This window comes from Mobula birostris, chromosome 3, assembly GCF_030028105.1.
Source record: "Mobula birostris isolate sMobBir1 chromosome 3, sMobBir1.hap1, whole genome shotgun sequence".
Classification (NCBI taxonomy): Eukaryota; Metazoa; Chordata; class Chondrichthyes; order Myliobatiformes; family Myliobatidae; genus Mobula; species Mobula birostris.
The window spans coordinates 147,625,586-147,643,655 of record NC_092372.1 but is presented as its reverse complement, the minus strand read 5'-3'; the positions used below and the strand labels follow the sequence as shown (position 1 = coordinate 147,643,655).

At 40.6% G+C, this 18,070-nt stretch overlaps 1 protein-coding gene across 3 annotated transcripts in view; it reads left to right on the top strand.

The window, feature by feature from the left end:
• ppp1r9a (protein phosphatase 1, regulatory subunit 9A) overlaps nucleotides 1–18,070 on the top strand; it is a 234,110-nt gene that overhangs the window by 93,257 nt on the left and 122,783 nt on the right. For all 3 annotated transcript variants that reach the window (XM_072253423.1, XM_072253421.1, XM_072253422.1), the window contains exons 4-5: nucleotides 5,542–5,646; nucleotides 5,954–6,089. In XM_072253423.1, coding sequence (XP_072109524.1) covers nucleotides 5,542–5,646; nucleotides 5,954–6,089 — 241 coding nt within the window. The remainder of the gene's footprint in view (nucleotides 1–5,541; nucleotides 5,647–5,953; nucleotides 6,090–18,070) is intronic.

Below are 18,070 nucleotides of genomic sequence, written 5' to 3'. Positions count from 1 at the left end.
AGAAAGCAGGACACCTACACTCCTTCCGCCAGAGAAAGCAGGATCTCCCAATGGCCACACATTTTAATTCCACATCTCATTCCCATTCTGATATGTCTATCCACGGCCTCCTCTACTGTAAAGATGAAGCCACACTCAGGTTGGAGGAACAACACCTTATATTCCGTAGGGTAGCCTCCAACCTGATGGCATGAACATTGACTTCTCTAACTTCCGCTAATGCCCCACCTCCCCCTCGTACCCCATCCATTATTTATTTATATACACACATTCTTTCTCTCTCTCTCTCTCTCTCTCTCTCTCTCTCCCTCCTTCTTCTCCCTCTGTCCCTCTGACTATACCCCTTGCCCATCCTCTGGGGGTTTCCCCCCTCCCCCTTTTCCTTGTCCCTGGGCCTCTTGTCCCATGATCCTCTCATATCCCTTTTGCCAATCACCTGTCCAGCTCTTGGCTCCATCCCTCCCCCTCCTGTCTTCTCCTATCATTTTGGATCTCCCCCTCCCCCTCCCCCTCCCCCTCCCCCTCCCCCTCCCCCTCCCCCTCCCACTTTCAAATCCCTTACTAGCTCTTCCTTCAGTTAATCCTGACGAAGGGTCTCGGCCCGAAACGTCAACTGTACCTCTTCCTAGAGATGCTGCCTGGCCTGCTGTGTTCACCAGCAACTTTGATGCTTATTGACAAGGAACTGGGGTGGTTGGTGCTAGCCATTATTAAAGTGGCTGCAGAGTAGCTCATAGCCAGCGGCACTGAAGACATCTTGGAGTATAACGGTGTGTTCATATTTAATCATCATAATTGCTTTCCACTTAATTTTTCCACAATCACTTGCATTTTCTCTACCTATATGGCTTAAGAAAACACTTTTTATTTGACTCCCCTGTCACAATAATAATACCCTTGTTTTTCTCCTTTCTCATATTACTGGTTGACCAGACACTAGCAGTTGAGAAATTCTGGTGGTGGGAATAACTTGTACATCAACCATATAGCCAAGGAGAGAGTGTGCTGATGATCACTTGAATGGCTGCAGTTGAGTCCATTGCCAGCAGCTGTGCAGGCAATTAAGGGTAATAGTAATATTACTTGCATTCCACTTCTCCCTTATCTCAGTCTTTTACTTACAATGGAATGGATGCTACCCTATTGCTCAATGTCACAGCTGTGGCCACCAGTTCAACATACAATAGAGGATAGTTAAGCACCATCATCTGCATGGTATGAGGCATCAGTATGAATTGAGAATTGGTTTATGGACTAAGTATAGACTGGAAATAAATAGCTTTCAGGTTGGTAAGTGTGACTGGTGGAATATTACAGAATTGGTGCTTGCACCCCTGCTATTCACAAATGACACTCAATGACCATTTTATTAGGTCTACCTGTGCACTTACTCATTAATGCAAATATCTCATCAGCGGATCATGTGGCAGCAACTCAATGCATAAAGGCAAGGTCAAGTGGTTCAGTTGTTCTTCAGACTGAACATCAAAATTAGGAAGAAACATGATCTAAGTGACTTTGACAGTGGAATGATTGTTCGTGCCAGATGGGGTACTTTGAGTACCTTGGAAACTGCTGATCACCTGGGATTTTCAAGTACAGCAGTCTCTACAGTTAGCAGAGGATGGTTCAAAAAAACAGAAGACATCCGGTGAACGGCAGTTCTGTAGGTGAAAGTGCCTTGTTAATGAGAGAGGTCAGAAGAGAATGGCCAGACTAGTTTAAGCAGGACAGGAAGTCAACAGTAACTCAAAAAACTACACCTTACAACAGTATTATGCAGAGAACAACTCTGAATGCACAAAACGTGGAACCTTGAAGTGGATGGGCTGTAGCAGCAGAAGACCACGAGCATACTCAGTGGCCACTTTATTAGGTAGCTTCTGTACCTAATAAAGTGGCCACTGAGTGTATCAACACTGTGGCTGATGTGCTATATGACTGTAACCAAGTGATCCTAATAATACTAAACTTGGTGTGAATGTGAACATGGAGAATATTAAGATGCTTCAAGAGCATATGTACAAGCTGCATGATTGGGTAAGGATGTGGCAGATGGAATATGATATTAAAATATGCAATATCTGGACTGGTATTCAGAAAAAGAATTTGTTAACTGGTGAGAAATTGCTTATTGTTGATGTTGAAAAGGACTCAGATGTGCACATACACAAGTATGGTGGGCAAGTGCTTAGAATGGAAAATGGTATGTTAACTTGCATTGTGAGAGGATTTCATTACAGTACCAAGGTTTAAATATTATTGCAGTTGCATAAGGCATTGTTGAGACTGCACGTTGAGTGTTTTTTGTAGTTTGGGTTTCCTTGCCTAGAAGAGAATAAATTTCCTATTGCAGGAGAGTGTGATGTTGGGCATGGTAGGTGAGGAGAGACTGAATGGATTGTATACTTAAGAATTCTAAGAAGAATGAGAGAAGATCTCATTGAAACAGAACATCCTGAAGGTTTGATAAACTGGAAGAAGGAAGGATATTTTCTCATGACTGTCCAGTTAAGGTCTGGGTTCACAGCTTAGATTACATGGTAAGCCCTTTAGAACTAAGGTGGTGAAATTTGTTTTTCAGCCAAAGGATGGTGAAGTTTTGGATTTGTATACCCTGGAAGTCTGATAAGAATCAGATACAGAAACAGATAAATAAATTTCTGGACATTTAAGGGAATCATATTATGGTATATGAAAATAGTGCTAGAAAATGACCACGATAGAAGATCCATCGTGATTTTGATGTACGGAAGAGGCAGTGGAAGTGATTAGATGACCTGCTCCTGCCCCTGTTACTTATGTTAGTGGGAAAGGTAACTCAGTTTAGTTCTCAGAGATTGTTAGCACACTGATTCCAATGCAGGGGATTGAGGTAAGGAATCCATGGGGGCAGTCAACAGACCAATTGCCAGGCACGTGCACATGAGATACTTGTAGGTTCTCCGGTATACTGACAATGCTCCATTTAATATGAATATGTATTCGGAAGGACTATGTATCCATTACGGCATAGGAAAAAGCTACTAAATATCTTGTCCTGCAGTTCACTATTCGGCTGGTCAAATTGTGTCCTTTCTGGTTCCAGATATCATGGCCAAAGATGTAATAATATTCCAGCAATCTGTCCTTCATCGGATTATTTGGGTTGCTAATGTGCTTACTTGGGCAAAGATGTGGTGAAACAGAATACCTCTTTGTTCTCATTCAGAATGGTGACATCTGCATTCTCATTGTGGCCATTTTACCTGTGCACTTGCTGTTTCTGCCTGCTGGCTAGCCAGCAATTGTTGCTGAACCTGACATTGTAATGCAGCTCGATGTCACATAGACTATTCAGCAGACTCAAAGCTACTTGAGATTCTCTTTTGCATATTGCATCTCCATAGCTAGGAAGCAGGCCTATACCAGCTTGGCTGCAGCCTTTGTGAGAGGAAGTGTAGTAGAAATTTGACAAGCAGCTTGACTAAGAATTGGCAGAAGTTGATTTGTCAATGGTAGTATGGAACCTGGTATTGATACAATTTGTCATGTTGATTTTCTGGGATCTTTATTCATTTTCTAAAAAAATATTCATTTTAGGGATCTTCATATTGCCGGAAAGACCAGAATTTTTTGCCCATTCCCATTTGTCCATTAGTGGTGTTGATGAGCTGCCACCTTAAACTGATATAGTCCTTCTGGTGAAGGGATATCCAGAGTGTTGTTGTGTAAACTTAAATTCGCTGGACCCATAATCACACCACACAGTTCTTTACTTTAACCTTTTCACCAGTTTATTTGTTTGAGCTCAGCCGGCGAGAAGCTCGGAGCCGAACATCAAAGAGACAGAATTTCTCTCTCTCTCTCTGGCGGCTCATGATGAGCTTCTGAGTAACACTCAGAACCATGGCAATTTATAGAACTGAAGAGACAAAGAGCACTCAGTTTCAACAGATATTCCCGACGAGTCAGTTGGAGCAAAACTTAATTACTTAGATAAGAGAGTCCACTAAATCAAGGTTTTAATTACAGATTCTTGCCTTATCAGTGTGTTCTCTCTATACAAACGAGGGAACTTAGATCAGTGATGTGAAATCGTAAGGCATGATGTATGCAACCTGTCTGAATTCAGCCCCCATGTTGTTCCCAAAGGAATAGCTGTGAGTCGTTAATCTAAACAAGCTGAAGGCAGATTCCTTAGCCAAGGGCAGACTCTGCACACTTTCACAAAACAGAACACACAAAAGCTGGCACTTAATTTTAACCCGTTATTTACAAGAGTCCAAGAATCATTTCTTACATCCCCCAATATCCTTAAAACGTCATCAGTTGCATAGGGTGTTCAAGGAATTAGACCGGGTGTATCGTGAAGGGAAACCTGCATTTTAAAGATGGTGTTCTTTTATGAGTGACTCACCTCATATCCTAAAACCTCTTCACCATCTATAAGGTGTAACTCAGGAGCCTGATGGCATGCTTTACACTTTCTTTGAGTGCAACACCAACAATTCTTAAGAAGCAAGACACCATCCAGTACAAAGCAGTTCACTTGATTGGTGTCCCATCAATCACCCTAAATATCCATTCCTTCTATCATGAATGCATACTTCCATGTGCTGTGAAAGGTCTCATTTAAATCTGCTTCCACCATCCCATCAGGCAAAATGCTCCAGATTTTCTTCCCAATCCCTGCTTATATCTCCTACCTTTACCTTACATATACAGTATTGTCCCCGGCAATAGAAATTTCTGCTAAGGGTAATAGGTTCTCACTTGCATATCTCTCATAAATTTGGATGAATCATTTGGGTCATCCTGCAGTTTCTTTCAAAGAAAACAAGCCTAGCCTCTCCAGTCTCTGCTCATATCTAAAACTGTTCAGGTCAGGCAATATTCTGGTAAATTGCTTTTCTGCAATTGTATTGCTTCCATAATCACTGAAACTATACACAGTAATGTATTGTATAGTTGTACCATAATCTTTGTGCTGTTGTATTTTGTGCCCAGCTAATAAAAGTAGCTATACTATATGCCCTCTGAATCAGATTTTCTACCTCTGGCATCTTCAGAAATTCTTTGACACCACCTTGTCAGGTACTTCCCTTGTACTTTTTGGCTACTAAGTCCTTACGGAGAGAAATGGGACAACTTCCTTTTGTTTTCAAGCATTTCTGTCTTTTTTTTTGAGACGTAAATATATGTACTTTTCAAAATTTGAATTCTGAACTACCAAGGAAGGTGAGCAAATCCCTGACTTTTTCCTCGTATTCCCATATGCTGCCTGAAACACTTTGTCCCCAAATAATTAGGTTTCAGCATTTCTCTATCATTTGCCTTCCAATGCATCTAATACAATCCATCAAGAATTGGATTTTAGAAATATTAATAAGATGGTTATTTGGATTTAAGGGAAACTGGGAACTCCTTTCATTTAGGAGTTTATGTTATGTAATAACGTAATCCAAACCACTGAAATCAAATTTAGTATTTTACCTTCATTCACTGTGCTCAGTAATATATAATTATTTAAAAATTCTTGTTCATTTTTCTCTTATACAGGATCCAGGTCAATGATCAAATTGTGGAAGTGGATGGAATCAGCTTGGTTGGAGTTACCCAAAGCTTTGCTGCTACTGTTCTGCGAACAACTAAAGGCAAAGTTAGGTAAGGAATGTTTCATTTAGCCATTATGATATCCTGTTGCACTGCATCTCTAAGCTAAAATATATTTTGACTTGGAATATTTCATGTTTAGGCCAAAATCAAGACAACTTGGAGTGATGAGCATTCAATCTCCGATAATATTAATTTGGCATTGATGAATTTCAAGCAGTTCAAATATGATATGTAAAGTAGTATAATAACTTGGAGGAAAAACATTTCTTCTTAAGTTACTTGATTATAGTATTGTCACTGATAATGACAAATGAACAGTGGTTTGAAATTGAACAGAAAATCATATGTTCTGTAGGTTTCTAATTGGCCGGGAGAAACCGGGACAGAGCAGTGAAGTTGCTCAACTCATCAGTCAAACTCTAGAACAAGAACGACATCAAAGAGAGCTACTTGAACAGCACTATGTTCAATATGATGCAGATGATGATGAGGTAAAAGTGCAGTTCTTAAATTGGCATTTTACTGGAACAAATATTTCTCATTTGCTTCATGAACTTGTTAATCCTAATTTTTCCAAGGGAGTTATAGTCTTGTTCAGGTTTCATACATAATTAAGCACACCTAGAACCAGAGAGCAGGATTCCAGTTGCCTCAGAGTAAATTAGAACTTAATTTCTATTTTCAGAATTTGATTTGAATACACAGAAACATTAACTTCATATGGCCTTGCATAGCATTCAGTTAACAATATTTGATGAATAGTACATTTACACACATGCTTTAACAATTAGAGGCTGAATTAAAGGTATTATACCTTCTCAACTAACTCTTGAAATAACAATGGGATGATTGAAATAGCACAGAAAGGCAAATTGTATTCGATCTGGAAAAGTGGAGGCACGTATAACTACAGATGCTGAAACTTGGAAGGAAAAATAAACTGCTGGAAGAAAAGATGCCACTTGACCCACTGAATTCATCTAGCAGTTTGTCATTTTGCTCAGTCTGGAGGAGTCCAGGTTAATGCAATTGGGGAGCATAGACATGACAAGAGATACATGATAGTTTGTAGAATACTAAGACTTCTAGAGAAAGAGGGAATTTGAATTCATGTACACAGACCCCTGAAGATGGAAGGAGTGGCTGATAGAGTGGATAAGAAAATGTGGGATGTTAACCTTCGTCAGTCAAGGCAAAGAATATTAGAGCAAAAAAATCATGTTTTTGCTGCTTAAAATACTAATTGTACCATATCTACAATGTGGTTTACAGTTCTGGTTGCCACTACAGGATTGATATGTTTGAGTAAAGGAAAAAAAACAGGAGATTTGAAAGGCTGTTTTCAAGCTGGAAAAGTACAATTATGGAAAGCTGGTGTTGTTTCTTTGGAGATAGGCAAGTGAGGGGAATTGAAATGAGATGTACAAAAGTATGAGAGTCTTTGTCGAGTGAACTGGCAATATCTCTTTCTTTTGGCAGATGGTTTAATAACTAAATGCTGGGCTACGGTCAATAAACAGGATCCTGACGTGGTTATTTGCATTGTTCAGATGATCTGAGGCTGAATGGAGAGCCATTGAGATCATATCTGTGGTAGACCTCTCATGGCAATAGGCAAAATGCAGTGGGTCTGGGTCCTTCCTGAGTCAGGTGTTGATTCTAGCCATGACCAATCTCTCAAAGCATTTCATCACCGTAAATGAGAGCACAACTGGATGTTGCTAAATGAATGTTAGAAATTTGATCATTTTATAATTTGGAATCTTAATGAAATTGAATGAAAATTTTAAGTGGAAGTGACAATAATAAGAACAGATCCAGTATTTTAACCTGTGGATAACAACAGCAAAAGTATATACTATTGTTAAAAAAGGATATAGTGCTCTCCCAGCGTATATGATGAATAAACCCTCCTTGGGTTTCCAGCCAGGTATAGGTATTGATTATAACTGATGCTTCAATGACAAACTCTGCTATCTTCATGTACCCAGCTGGAAGCCTGAGAAGAGTTTATTCGATATAACATTGTAATCTGTAACTTTATATTCATTTTACAGTCAAATAAGGGATTCATTCAGATTCATTGAAGTTTGAAAGGCTACACTGGGAGCAGTACCAAGCGAGCCTAAAAATGAATTAAAATTAAGTGTTTGAGGATAGTCAACAGGTCCATATCCCTATGTGGAGAGAAAAAGAATTAACCATTCAAATAATTGACCTTTCATTGAACTAACAAAAAGGAAAAACAGTATATTTTAAGTCGTCGAGAGTTGGAGAGGTAGGGGAAACAAATGTATCGATGGAAAGGCTAGAGACCGAAGTCATGCAGGTGACATATTTGGTGCCATTCTTACAAGACAGGAAAGTAACTGCCTATTAATTATAGCTAATCTGCCCGGATGATGAAAATAAAGGAAGCTGAAGTACCTAAAAATAAGATGCTATTCTGGGTGAAGCTCTGACGTAGGATTATAAGTGTATTGAAATGCATAAACAACATATAATGGACAGCTAAGCAATCACCTGGCCAAAAAATCAAAACAAAGTTCTGTCTTTCAGCCATATCTAGCTATGAATAATACTGGAAAAATTAAACAGCTAATTAAAAGCAAAGACACTCGTCTAGCATTCACATGTTGTGCCTGTCATTGAAGTGTTCGAAAACAATATTCAGCTAAGAAAGACTAATGGATCATCTACCTTGGCATTCTTCTGACATTCCCACCACCACAGAAGCCAGACTTCAACAAATTCCATTCAGTCCATGCGATATCATAAGACCATAAGAAATAGGAGCAGAATTAGGCCTTCTGGCCCATCGAGTGTACTCCACCATTCAATCATGACTGATCCTTTTTCCTTCTCCTCCTCAACCCCAGTTCCCAGTCTTCCTCCGTAACTTTTGTTGCCATGTCCAATAAAGAATCTGTCAATCTCTGCCTTAAATACACCCAACAACCTGGCCTCCACAGCTGCACGTGGCAACAAGTTCCACAAGTTCATCACCCTTCGGCTAAAGAAATTTCTCTGCATCTGTTTTGAGAGGGCGCCCCTCTATCCTGAGGCTGTGCTGTCTTATCCTAGACTCTCCCACCATGAGAAACATATCTACTTTCTATATCTACTCTGTCTAGGTCTTTCAACATTCGAAAGGTTTCAGTGAGATCCCTTGCTGCACAAGCAAGAATATTGGCGAGCAGATTGTCCTTGTGTTTGGAAAAATTAGAAAAAATGTTTTAAAGTATTAAGCACTCTCTGTAAGCTTGGGAGGACCTCTACCTCTATCAGGATACCCTTCATCGTTCTTCTTTGTTCTAGGAAAAAAAATCTTATCTCTGTACTTATCCAAAGGTATTTTTAATGCTGCTATTGTACCTCCTCAACTACTTCCTTCAGCAGTTCATTCCACCCTTTGGCTGAAGAAGTTGCCCCTCAAGTCCATTTTAAGCAGGAGTTCCCAACCTTTTTTTAATGTCATGGACCAATACCATTAACCAAAGGGCCTGTGGATTCCAGATTGGGAACCCCAATTTTTAAGTCGTTCTCTTCTCATAGAACATAGAACAGTACAGCACAGGAACAGGCCCTTCAGCCCACAGTATTGTACCGAACCCATTAAATTAGTCATCAAATGGCCAACACTGATCTGCCTACACAATGTCCATATCATTCTATTTCCCTCACATTCATGTGCTTATCTAAACATCTATTTAAAGTCCCCAATGTTTCTTCCTCTACCACTACCCCAGGCAGCCACTACCACACACCCACCACTCCTGTGTTTTAAGAAAAAAAAATTGCCCCTCATGTCTTCTTTGTACTTACCCCGTCACCTTAAATACATGCCTTCTGGTATTAGATATTGTCTGTCTACTGTATCTATGCCTTTCATAATCTTATAAACCTCAATAAGATCTCCCCTCAGCCTTTGCCACTCCAGAGAAAACAACCTAAGTTTATCCAAACTCTCAAATTAGCATGTTCTCTAATCCAGACAGCATTTTGTAAATCTCTTCCGCACCCTTTTCAAATCCTCGACATCCTTCCTATAATGAGGCAAGCAGCTATACTATAGATATAGCCTAACTAGAGTTATATAATGTTGCAACATGACTTCTTGACTTTTAAATCAATGCCTAGACTAATAAAGGCAAGCATACCATATGCCTTCTTAACCACTCTATCAACCTGTTTAGTCACTTTCAGGCAGCTATGTGCTTGGATCCCCAAGATCCCTCTGTTCATCAACACTGTTAAGCCCTTAACAGTGTACCATCTCTTTACATTTGACCCACCAAGTACAACACTTTACATTTGGCATCTTTACTTTACTTCACTTTACATCGGCGATTGCCGATTATGTCGTCTCTGATCTGGGCCGACACTTATGTGCTGGGTGGCACCTAATCAATTAGCTTGTTTATTTTGGCTTTTTTCTTAAAGATGTGCTGGGTGCGTTCTGGCTACTGCTGTATTCTTCACGGCCCGGAGGTTTGGGACCACTGTTCTAATTAACTTATCACTGCATTTGTGCAAAGAAAATATGTGCTGTGTGTTTAGTATTAAATTTGTTAGAAAAGCCCCTCTAGAAACGAAATTGAGTGTATTAGCCACTTACAAGTGACTTATCACCTATATTCTGGTCGCGTTTAACGCCCTCCCCCCCCCCCCCGGGTCGGCCAGTCCACAAGAATATTGTCAATATATGATATAAGTACATATTTTAATGTCACATTTGCTGCATATACCCAACTTGGTTTACAGATTAGACAAAAATCACTAAACAAAGTATTACATACACCCTTGGAGGTCAACGGGGTGCGGGGGGGGGGAGGTGGAATATGGGGTTGCAGGAGCCGGGGTGCTACCTCCCTGAAATGGTGAGGCTACCTCCCTGAAATGAGTTTTTGCAGGGTGGGATGTCTGGGAGTGACACTTGCAATTTTCCATTCCTCCTGAACCATTCCAGAATCCAGTGATTCTTGAAAGATCATTAGTAATGCCTCCACAATCTCTTCAGCTACCTTATTCAGAACCCTAGGATGCAGTCCATTTGATCCAGATGACTTATCTAACTTCAGCCCTTTCAGTTTCCCAAGCACAATCTCCTTAGTAATAGCAACTGCACTCACTTTTGCCACCTGATACACTCGAATTCCAGGCGTACTGGTAGTGTATTCCACAGTGAAGAACGATGCAAAATACATATCAATTTTGTCCAACACTTCTTTGTCCCTTATTAGTACCTCTCTAGCGTCATTTTCCAGCAGCTCACTATCCATTCTCGCCTCTCTTTTACTCTTTATATATCTGAGTAAAACACTTGGTATCCTCTTTGATATTTTTAGCCAGATTACCTTCATATTTCATCTTATCTCTCCTTATTTTTTTTAAGTTGCCTTCTGTTGGTTATTAAAAGCTTCCCAATCCTCTAATTTCCTACTATTTTTTGTTGTATTATATGCCCTCTCTTTTGCTTTTGTTCTGCTTTTTATTGTTCCCTTGTCAGCCATAGTTGCTTTATCCTCCCTTTAGAACAGCGGTCCCCAACCACGGGGCCGCAAAGCATGTGCTACTGGGCGCGAGGAAACAATATGATTTGGCGATAGGAGTCAGCTGCACCTTTCCTCATTCCCTGTCACGGCCTCTGTTGAGCCATTACGCATGCGAGGTCATTACCCGCGCATCATCCATGTCAGCGCGGGAAGGAGATCAACTCCTCAAGCTTGCAAGTGACGGCGGGCTGAAAAGTATGTTTGACATAACATCTCTGCTGGCATTCTGGATCAAAATCAAGGCTAAATATCCTGAGATAGCCACGAAAGCACTGAAAATGTTGCTTCCATTTCCAACATATTTCTGCAAAGCAGGGTTTTCTGCAATGAATGCAACGAAAATTAAATGGCGGAATAGACTGGATATACCCCCTTCGAGTATCGCCGTCTCCCATCACCCCTCGATAGGACCGGCTTATTGCAGGGAACAAGTATTCAGCCCAGGGCTCCCACTGATTCAGCGATATTGGTGTGTTGCAATGATTTTATATGTTCATATGAGGAAAATATGCGCTGTGTGTTTAATATCCAAACGTTACTTAAAATGCTATGATGCTATTGACTTACTTATATAACCATATAACAATTACAGCATGGAAACAGGCCATCTCGCCCCTTCTAGTCCGTGCCAAAGGCTACTCTCACCTAATCCCACCGACCTGCACTCAGCCCATGACCCTCCATTCCTTTCCTGTCCATATACCTATCCAATTTTTCTTTAAGTGATAATATTGAACCTGCCTCTACCACTTCTACTGGAAGTTCGTTCAATACTTACTTCAAGCTACCCTGTCCTCCCCTGATAATTGACTTATCACTATATTCATGCGAGGAAAATATGTGCTGTGTGTTTAATATTAAATTCGTTAGATAAACCCTTTTAGAAACGAAATTGAGTGTATTAGCCACTTACCACGTATTTTCCGGTTGTGAATAACGCCCCCCCCCGAACAGAATCGCTAAAAACGATTTGCAGGAAAAAAAATCGGCAGGTACACGCATGCGCACTGGTGTCCGCGCAAGGCTTCATGGTCATTGTAGTCTTTTCTGGGTAAACACAACGTATTTGACTGCTACTCTCGTCCGTTGGCAACCCTACCCCGCTCGGCCAGTCCCCAAGAACATTGTCAATATTAAACAGCAGTGCAAAAAAGGTTGGGGACCCCTGCTTTAGAACCCTTCATCTTTGGGATTGAAGTGGAGGATGGGTTAGTAAATTTGCTGATGACACAAAGGTTGAGGGTGTTGTGAATAGTGTGGAGGGCCGTCAGAGGTTACAGCGGGACATTGATAGGATGCAAAACTGGGCTGAGAATTGGCAGCTGGAGTTCAACCCAGATACTAGTGAAGTGGTTCATTTTGGTAGGTCAAATATGATGGTAGAATATAGTATTAATGGTAAGACTCTTGGCAGTGTGGAGGATCAGAGTGATCTTGGGGTCCGAGTCCATAGGACACTCAAAGCTGCCGCGCAGGTTGACTCGGTGGTTAAGAAGGCATATGGTGCACTGGCCTTCATCAATCGTGGGATTGAGTGTAGGAGCTGAGAGGTAATGTTGCAGAATATAGGACCTTGGTCAGACCCCACTTGGAGTACTGTGCTCAGTTCTGGTCGCCTCACTACAGGAAAGATGTGGAAACCATAGAAAGGGTGCAGAGGAGATTTACAAGGATATTACATGGATTGGGGGGCATGCCTTATGAGAATTGGTTGGGTGAACTGGGCCTTTTCTCTTTGGAGTGACAGAGGATGAGCGGTGACCTGATAGAAGTGTATAAGATGATGAGAGGCATTGATCGTGTGGGTAGTCAGAGGCTTTTTCCCAGGGCTGAAATAGCTAGCATGAGAGGGTACAGTTTTAAGGTGCTTGGAAGTAGGTACAGAGGAGATGTCGGGGTTAAGTTTTTTTTATGCAGAGAGTGGTGAGTGTGTGGAATGGGCTATTGGCGATGGTGGTGGAGGTGGATACGATAGGGTCTTTTAAGAGACTCCTGGATAGGTACATGGAGCTTAGAAAAATAGAGGGCTATGGGTAACCCTAGGTAATTTCAAAGGTAAGGACAACTCAGAATATTAGTCCCATGCTCATTTGGTTCTTGTCTTTGTATGTAGGCTTACCTTCTGTTTCTCCCCACAACTACTTCACTAGATGTGATGGCATTTTAGCTCTTATCCCCCTGCAATTCTCATTTAAACCATTCAGAGCAACCCTAGCAAACCTTCCCACAAGGCTCACACATCAAAGTTGCTGGTGAACGCAGCAGGCCAGGCAGCATCTCTAGGAAGAGGTACAGTCAACGTTTCAGGCCGAGACCCTTCGTCAGGACACTTTGGCTGCTTCCTACAAGGCTGCTATTTGAGATAGTTCAGATGGAATCCATCCCATTTGTATAAGTGTTGTTACCTTCCCTGGAAGAGAGCTCAGTGATCTAAAAATCTGAAACCATCCCTCCTTTACCATCTTCATTACCATGTCTTTACCTGTATTATCTTTCTAGTTCTCGCCTCTCGAGTACATCGCACGGGTAGCAATTTTCAGATCAGTACCCCGAAGGTCCTGTCCTTTAATTTAGTGCCTAGCTCCCTAAATTCACTCAATACCTTTCCACTTTGTTATTGGTATCAAAGGAGACCTCAACCACTAGTTGCTCACCTTCCCTCGAAGAATGCTATGAACTTTATGCAGGATGTCGCTGACCCTGGTACCTGGGATTCATGTCATCTAGGAATCTCGTTCTCATCCACAGAACCTCTTATCTGTTCCCCTAACCAATGAATCCTTTCTCACTACTGCTTGCCTCTTCTCCCCCATTCTCTTCTGACTCACAGAGCCAGACTCAATGCCAGAGACCTGACTGCTATGGCTTTCCTCTACTAGGTCTATCTCCTGTCTCCTGCCTATCTTCTTTCCCTCTCTTGATGGTCACCCAGTTACCTGTGTCCTGCATCTTAGGTGTAACTCTCTCCCTTTATCTCCTGTCAGTCAACCCTTAGCCACCCGAATGACCTGGAATTGACCTGGCTCCATTTCTCTGATGTAGTCTGTAAGAAGCTGTATCTGGATGCACTTCTTGCGGGTATAGTAATCAGGGACACTGGAGATCTCCCTGTCTTCCCACAAGAAGAGCATTCCACTGTCCTGACATTATTCCCACTGCTGTAACTGTGCAATACAAAAGAAGTAAAATTACCAGAAGCTGACCTTAACTTTCACCTCTTCTCATTGAAACCTCTTGAGCCAGAGCCTCATTTTCCCCACTCTTAACTCTGCCCTCTCCAACAATGGCCATCCACTTAAAATTAACTTCCTTTTATTGGCCCTTGAATACTGGTATAGTGTTTAAGTTTTACAATTGCTTCTAAATATTGAAATGAAGTGAGTATCAAATATTTAATGCATTTTGAATAGTTGATGCTTAGATTCACCGTGAGGTTGAAACATGTTGTGCATGGAAAAGATCTGCACTCCCACAGTGAAAAACTGGATAACCAGTTAGATGTGATACTTAATCTGAAATCATTCTCTAAGTCTGCAAAGGGTTCATGAGATCAGAAGCAACTGTAAACATTCCATATTAAAATGTCCTTAATCAGTGAAGTAATTTTGTTGTCATTATCTGAAATATTCTTAAAGAAGCAATGGCCACCACAGTATGGGTATGTAACATTTCCCGTCTTCTGAAGCAACTGTACTTATTACATGAGCCTGAAGCAGTTTTGTGTATAATTAGGTGTTTTTTTTTTAAAAGCTTCACTGTTATCCATATATCAGCCCATTGAGCTTTCCATTCAGTCCCATTCTTCACCTGTATCTCTGTAATCTATTCTTCCTCACATGCCCATCAAACCGCTGATTCTTCTGCCACCAATGTAGACCTGCAGTTGTCACCTAACTACCAGGAGGTGATAAGGAAGGCCAAAAGAAGCCATGAAATATTCCTGGTGAGCAGGGTCAAGGATAATCCCAAGGAATTTTATATCAGTATTTTTAAAAAAAAGATAACCCAGCAGAGGGGAGGTACGGGGATTGCATTTGTACTTGGATTCAGAGCAAGAGGTTGAAGTACTAAGTGAGTACTTTGTGTTAGTGTTAGTACTGAGAAGAAGGATCTGAAGGATAATAAGGGCAGAGTGAGACATATTAATGTTCTGAGAATTTTCAAGTTGAAGGAGGAGGTATGTTTGTACCCTGATGGAATATATTCCAGAATATTGAAAGAGTTATGTGAGGAGATTGTTTGGGCTTAGAATGAATCTTTACATCCTTAGTCACCACAGGTGAGGACAAGAGAGTAATAAATATTGTGCCCTTGTTCAAGAAGACAAATAGGGATAATCCAGGTTATCAGAGGCCAGTGAATCTTGTGTCAGCAGTAGGGAAACTATTGAAGAACGTACTGAGGGATAGAATTTATGCACATTTGGAAAATCTTGGTCTGCTTGGGGACAATCAGCACGGCCTTGTGTTTGGCATGTTTTGCCTTACAAACTTATTTTTTGAAGAGGTGACGGAGATGTTTGATGAAGGTAAGGCAGTGAACCTTATTGATGCGGACTTTAGTAAATCATCTAACAAAGTATCTCCTGGTAGGTTGATTCCGAAGATGAAGATGCACGGGACCTAGGGTAAATTGCAGGTTTGGATTCAGAACTGGTTTGCTCATCAAAGATAGAGAGTAGGGGTGGTATATATGTACATACACACACCATTTGGGTGAAAATGTAGATGAGTGGATTAGCAAATTTACAAATTGGTGACATGGCAAAGAAGTGTAAAGGACTATCAAATAATACAGTGGGATATATATCAGTTACAGATATGGGCAGAGAAGTGGCAGATGGAGTTTAATCTAAACACGTGTGAAGTGTTGCACTTTGGGGGGTAAAATAGAAGGAGAAAGTACACAATTAATGGTAGTCCCTTTAATAGCATTAAAGAACAGAAGGATCTTGGGGTCCAGGTCCATAGTTCACTGGAAGTGGCTATGCAAATTGATAAGGTGGTAACAAAGGCACATGGCATGCTTGCCTTTATTGGTAAGGGTGTTGTGTGTACAAGTAAGACAGTCATGTTGCAGTTGTGCAAAACTTTATTCAGATTGCAGTTGGAGTGTTGTGTACAGTTCTGGTCACCCCATTATAGCAAGGATGTGGAAACTATGAAAAAAGTGCAGAAGATGTTTACTCTCAGATTAGACAAATTTGGGCCTTTCTCCTTACAATATCGGAGACCAAGGACGGATGTGATCAAGGTTGTTTTTTTAAATTATGAGAGTCATAGATGGGGTAGACAGTCAGAGTCCGTTCCCTAGAGTAGAAATGTCAAACACCAGAGAATATGCTTTTAAGATTAGAGGGGAGTAGTTTAAAGGTAGCATGTTGGGGAAGTTTTTTTTTAATTGCAGATGATAGGTGTCTGAAAAGGGTTACTGGGGCAGTGGTGAATCAGGCAGTTTTGTGGAGTTTAAAAGGCTTTTAGATAGACACGCGAGTAAGAAGGAAATAGTGGATATGGATAATAAACAGAAGGAGAACATTTATTGTAAATTGGCATCAAGTTTGGCATGTCTTCATAGGCTGAATGGCCTGTCCAGTGCTGTATATTCTGTGTTCTTCAGGATGTGAAAGAAATCCATATACCTACACAGTCACAGGGAGAATGTGGAAATTCATAGAGATAACATCCAAAGTCAGGATCAAACCTATTTTACAAGCTGTGCAGCAGCACTGACTTCATTGTGCTTCCAGGTTTGTTGTCCACTTCTGAAAGTACCTCCAGGTTAAAACATACAGATACTAACCCATTTCTACTGCTCCCTAACGTTCACTTAACACTCATGGTACAATACTTACTTTGTGTCTCTTAATCCTTATGTGCACCAATTTTTTTAAACTTTAAATTAAATGATTCAGCATGTTTAAACCCTTGGCACACAGCAATTTTCAGCTTTTTAATAATAACATTATTATCAATCTTTGATCAAAAATGGATGAACTAGCAATTTTGCCCTCTCACCCTTTACTAGTTTGTGATTTATTCTTACATCCCCTGTCTAACTACATTTTGAGATTATCTTAGAAAGTCTGCACGAATCTAACAAGAATGTGGCATACTATGTAAATGGGCAATAAATAGAGCAATAGAGTCCAGTGGAAAACTGTGCACCAGCTGTGGTTCTCTCACACTGAAAGTGGGGAACTTGCCCATTGCTCTTCCATCAGGTTATAGCATTTTAAGTGAGAGGAGCAATTGTGAGAAATACACATAATATTTGGAAATTTATGTTGTTTTGAAGTAATTCAGTTTGTTGAAATGCATTGAAAAAAATCAAATGCTGGAAATTTGAAATGAAAACAGAAAAAAAATCAGGAAAGTCAGGCTCCATCTTACCAAAGGTTTTTTGACCTAAAACAGCTCCGCTTCTTTTCCCAAGGATGCAGCCAGTCTTGCTGAGCATTTTCATTTTATTTTTATTTCGCTCAAGTTACTTTGGTGCTTATTAGAATTTGAATTCTTAGAATTTTTAATTATTTAAAAGACATTTAGAAAGGCACATTAATATGCAGGGAATGGAGGGATATAGATCATGGTCAGGCAGGAGTGATTAATTTATGAACATGAGAAAGTGCAGAGACTGGTAATCCACAGCAACGCACACAAAATGCCTGAGGAACTCAGCAGGTCAGGCGCATCTATGGAAATGACCCTTCTTAATTTGGCACCACGCCTTGTGGGTCAATGGGCTTGTTCCATTGCTGTACTGTTCCTTTGTTAACATTATTATTTAATTATTTTGGAATATTTCTGAATATAAGGATTATTGCAAAACCTTTGACAGCTTTGTCAAATAGAAAACAACAGTGGATGTGGTCTGCCAGTCAAAAGTTTTTCAGATGAGTTTCGGGCATGTTCTGA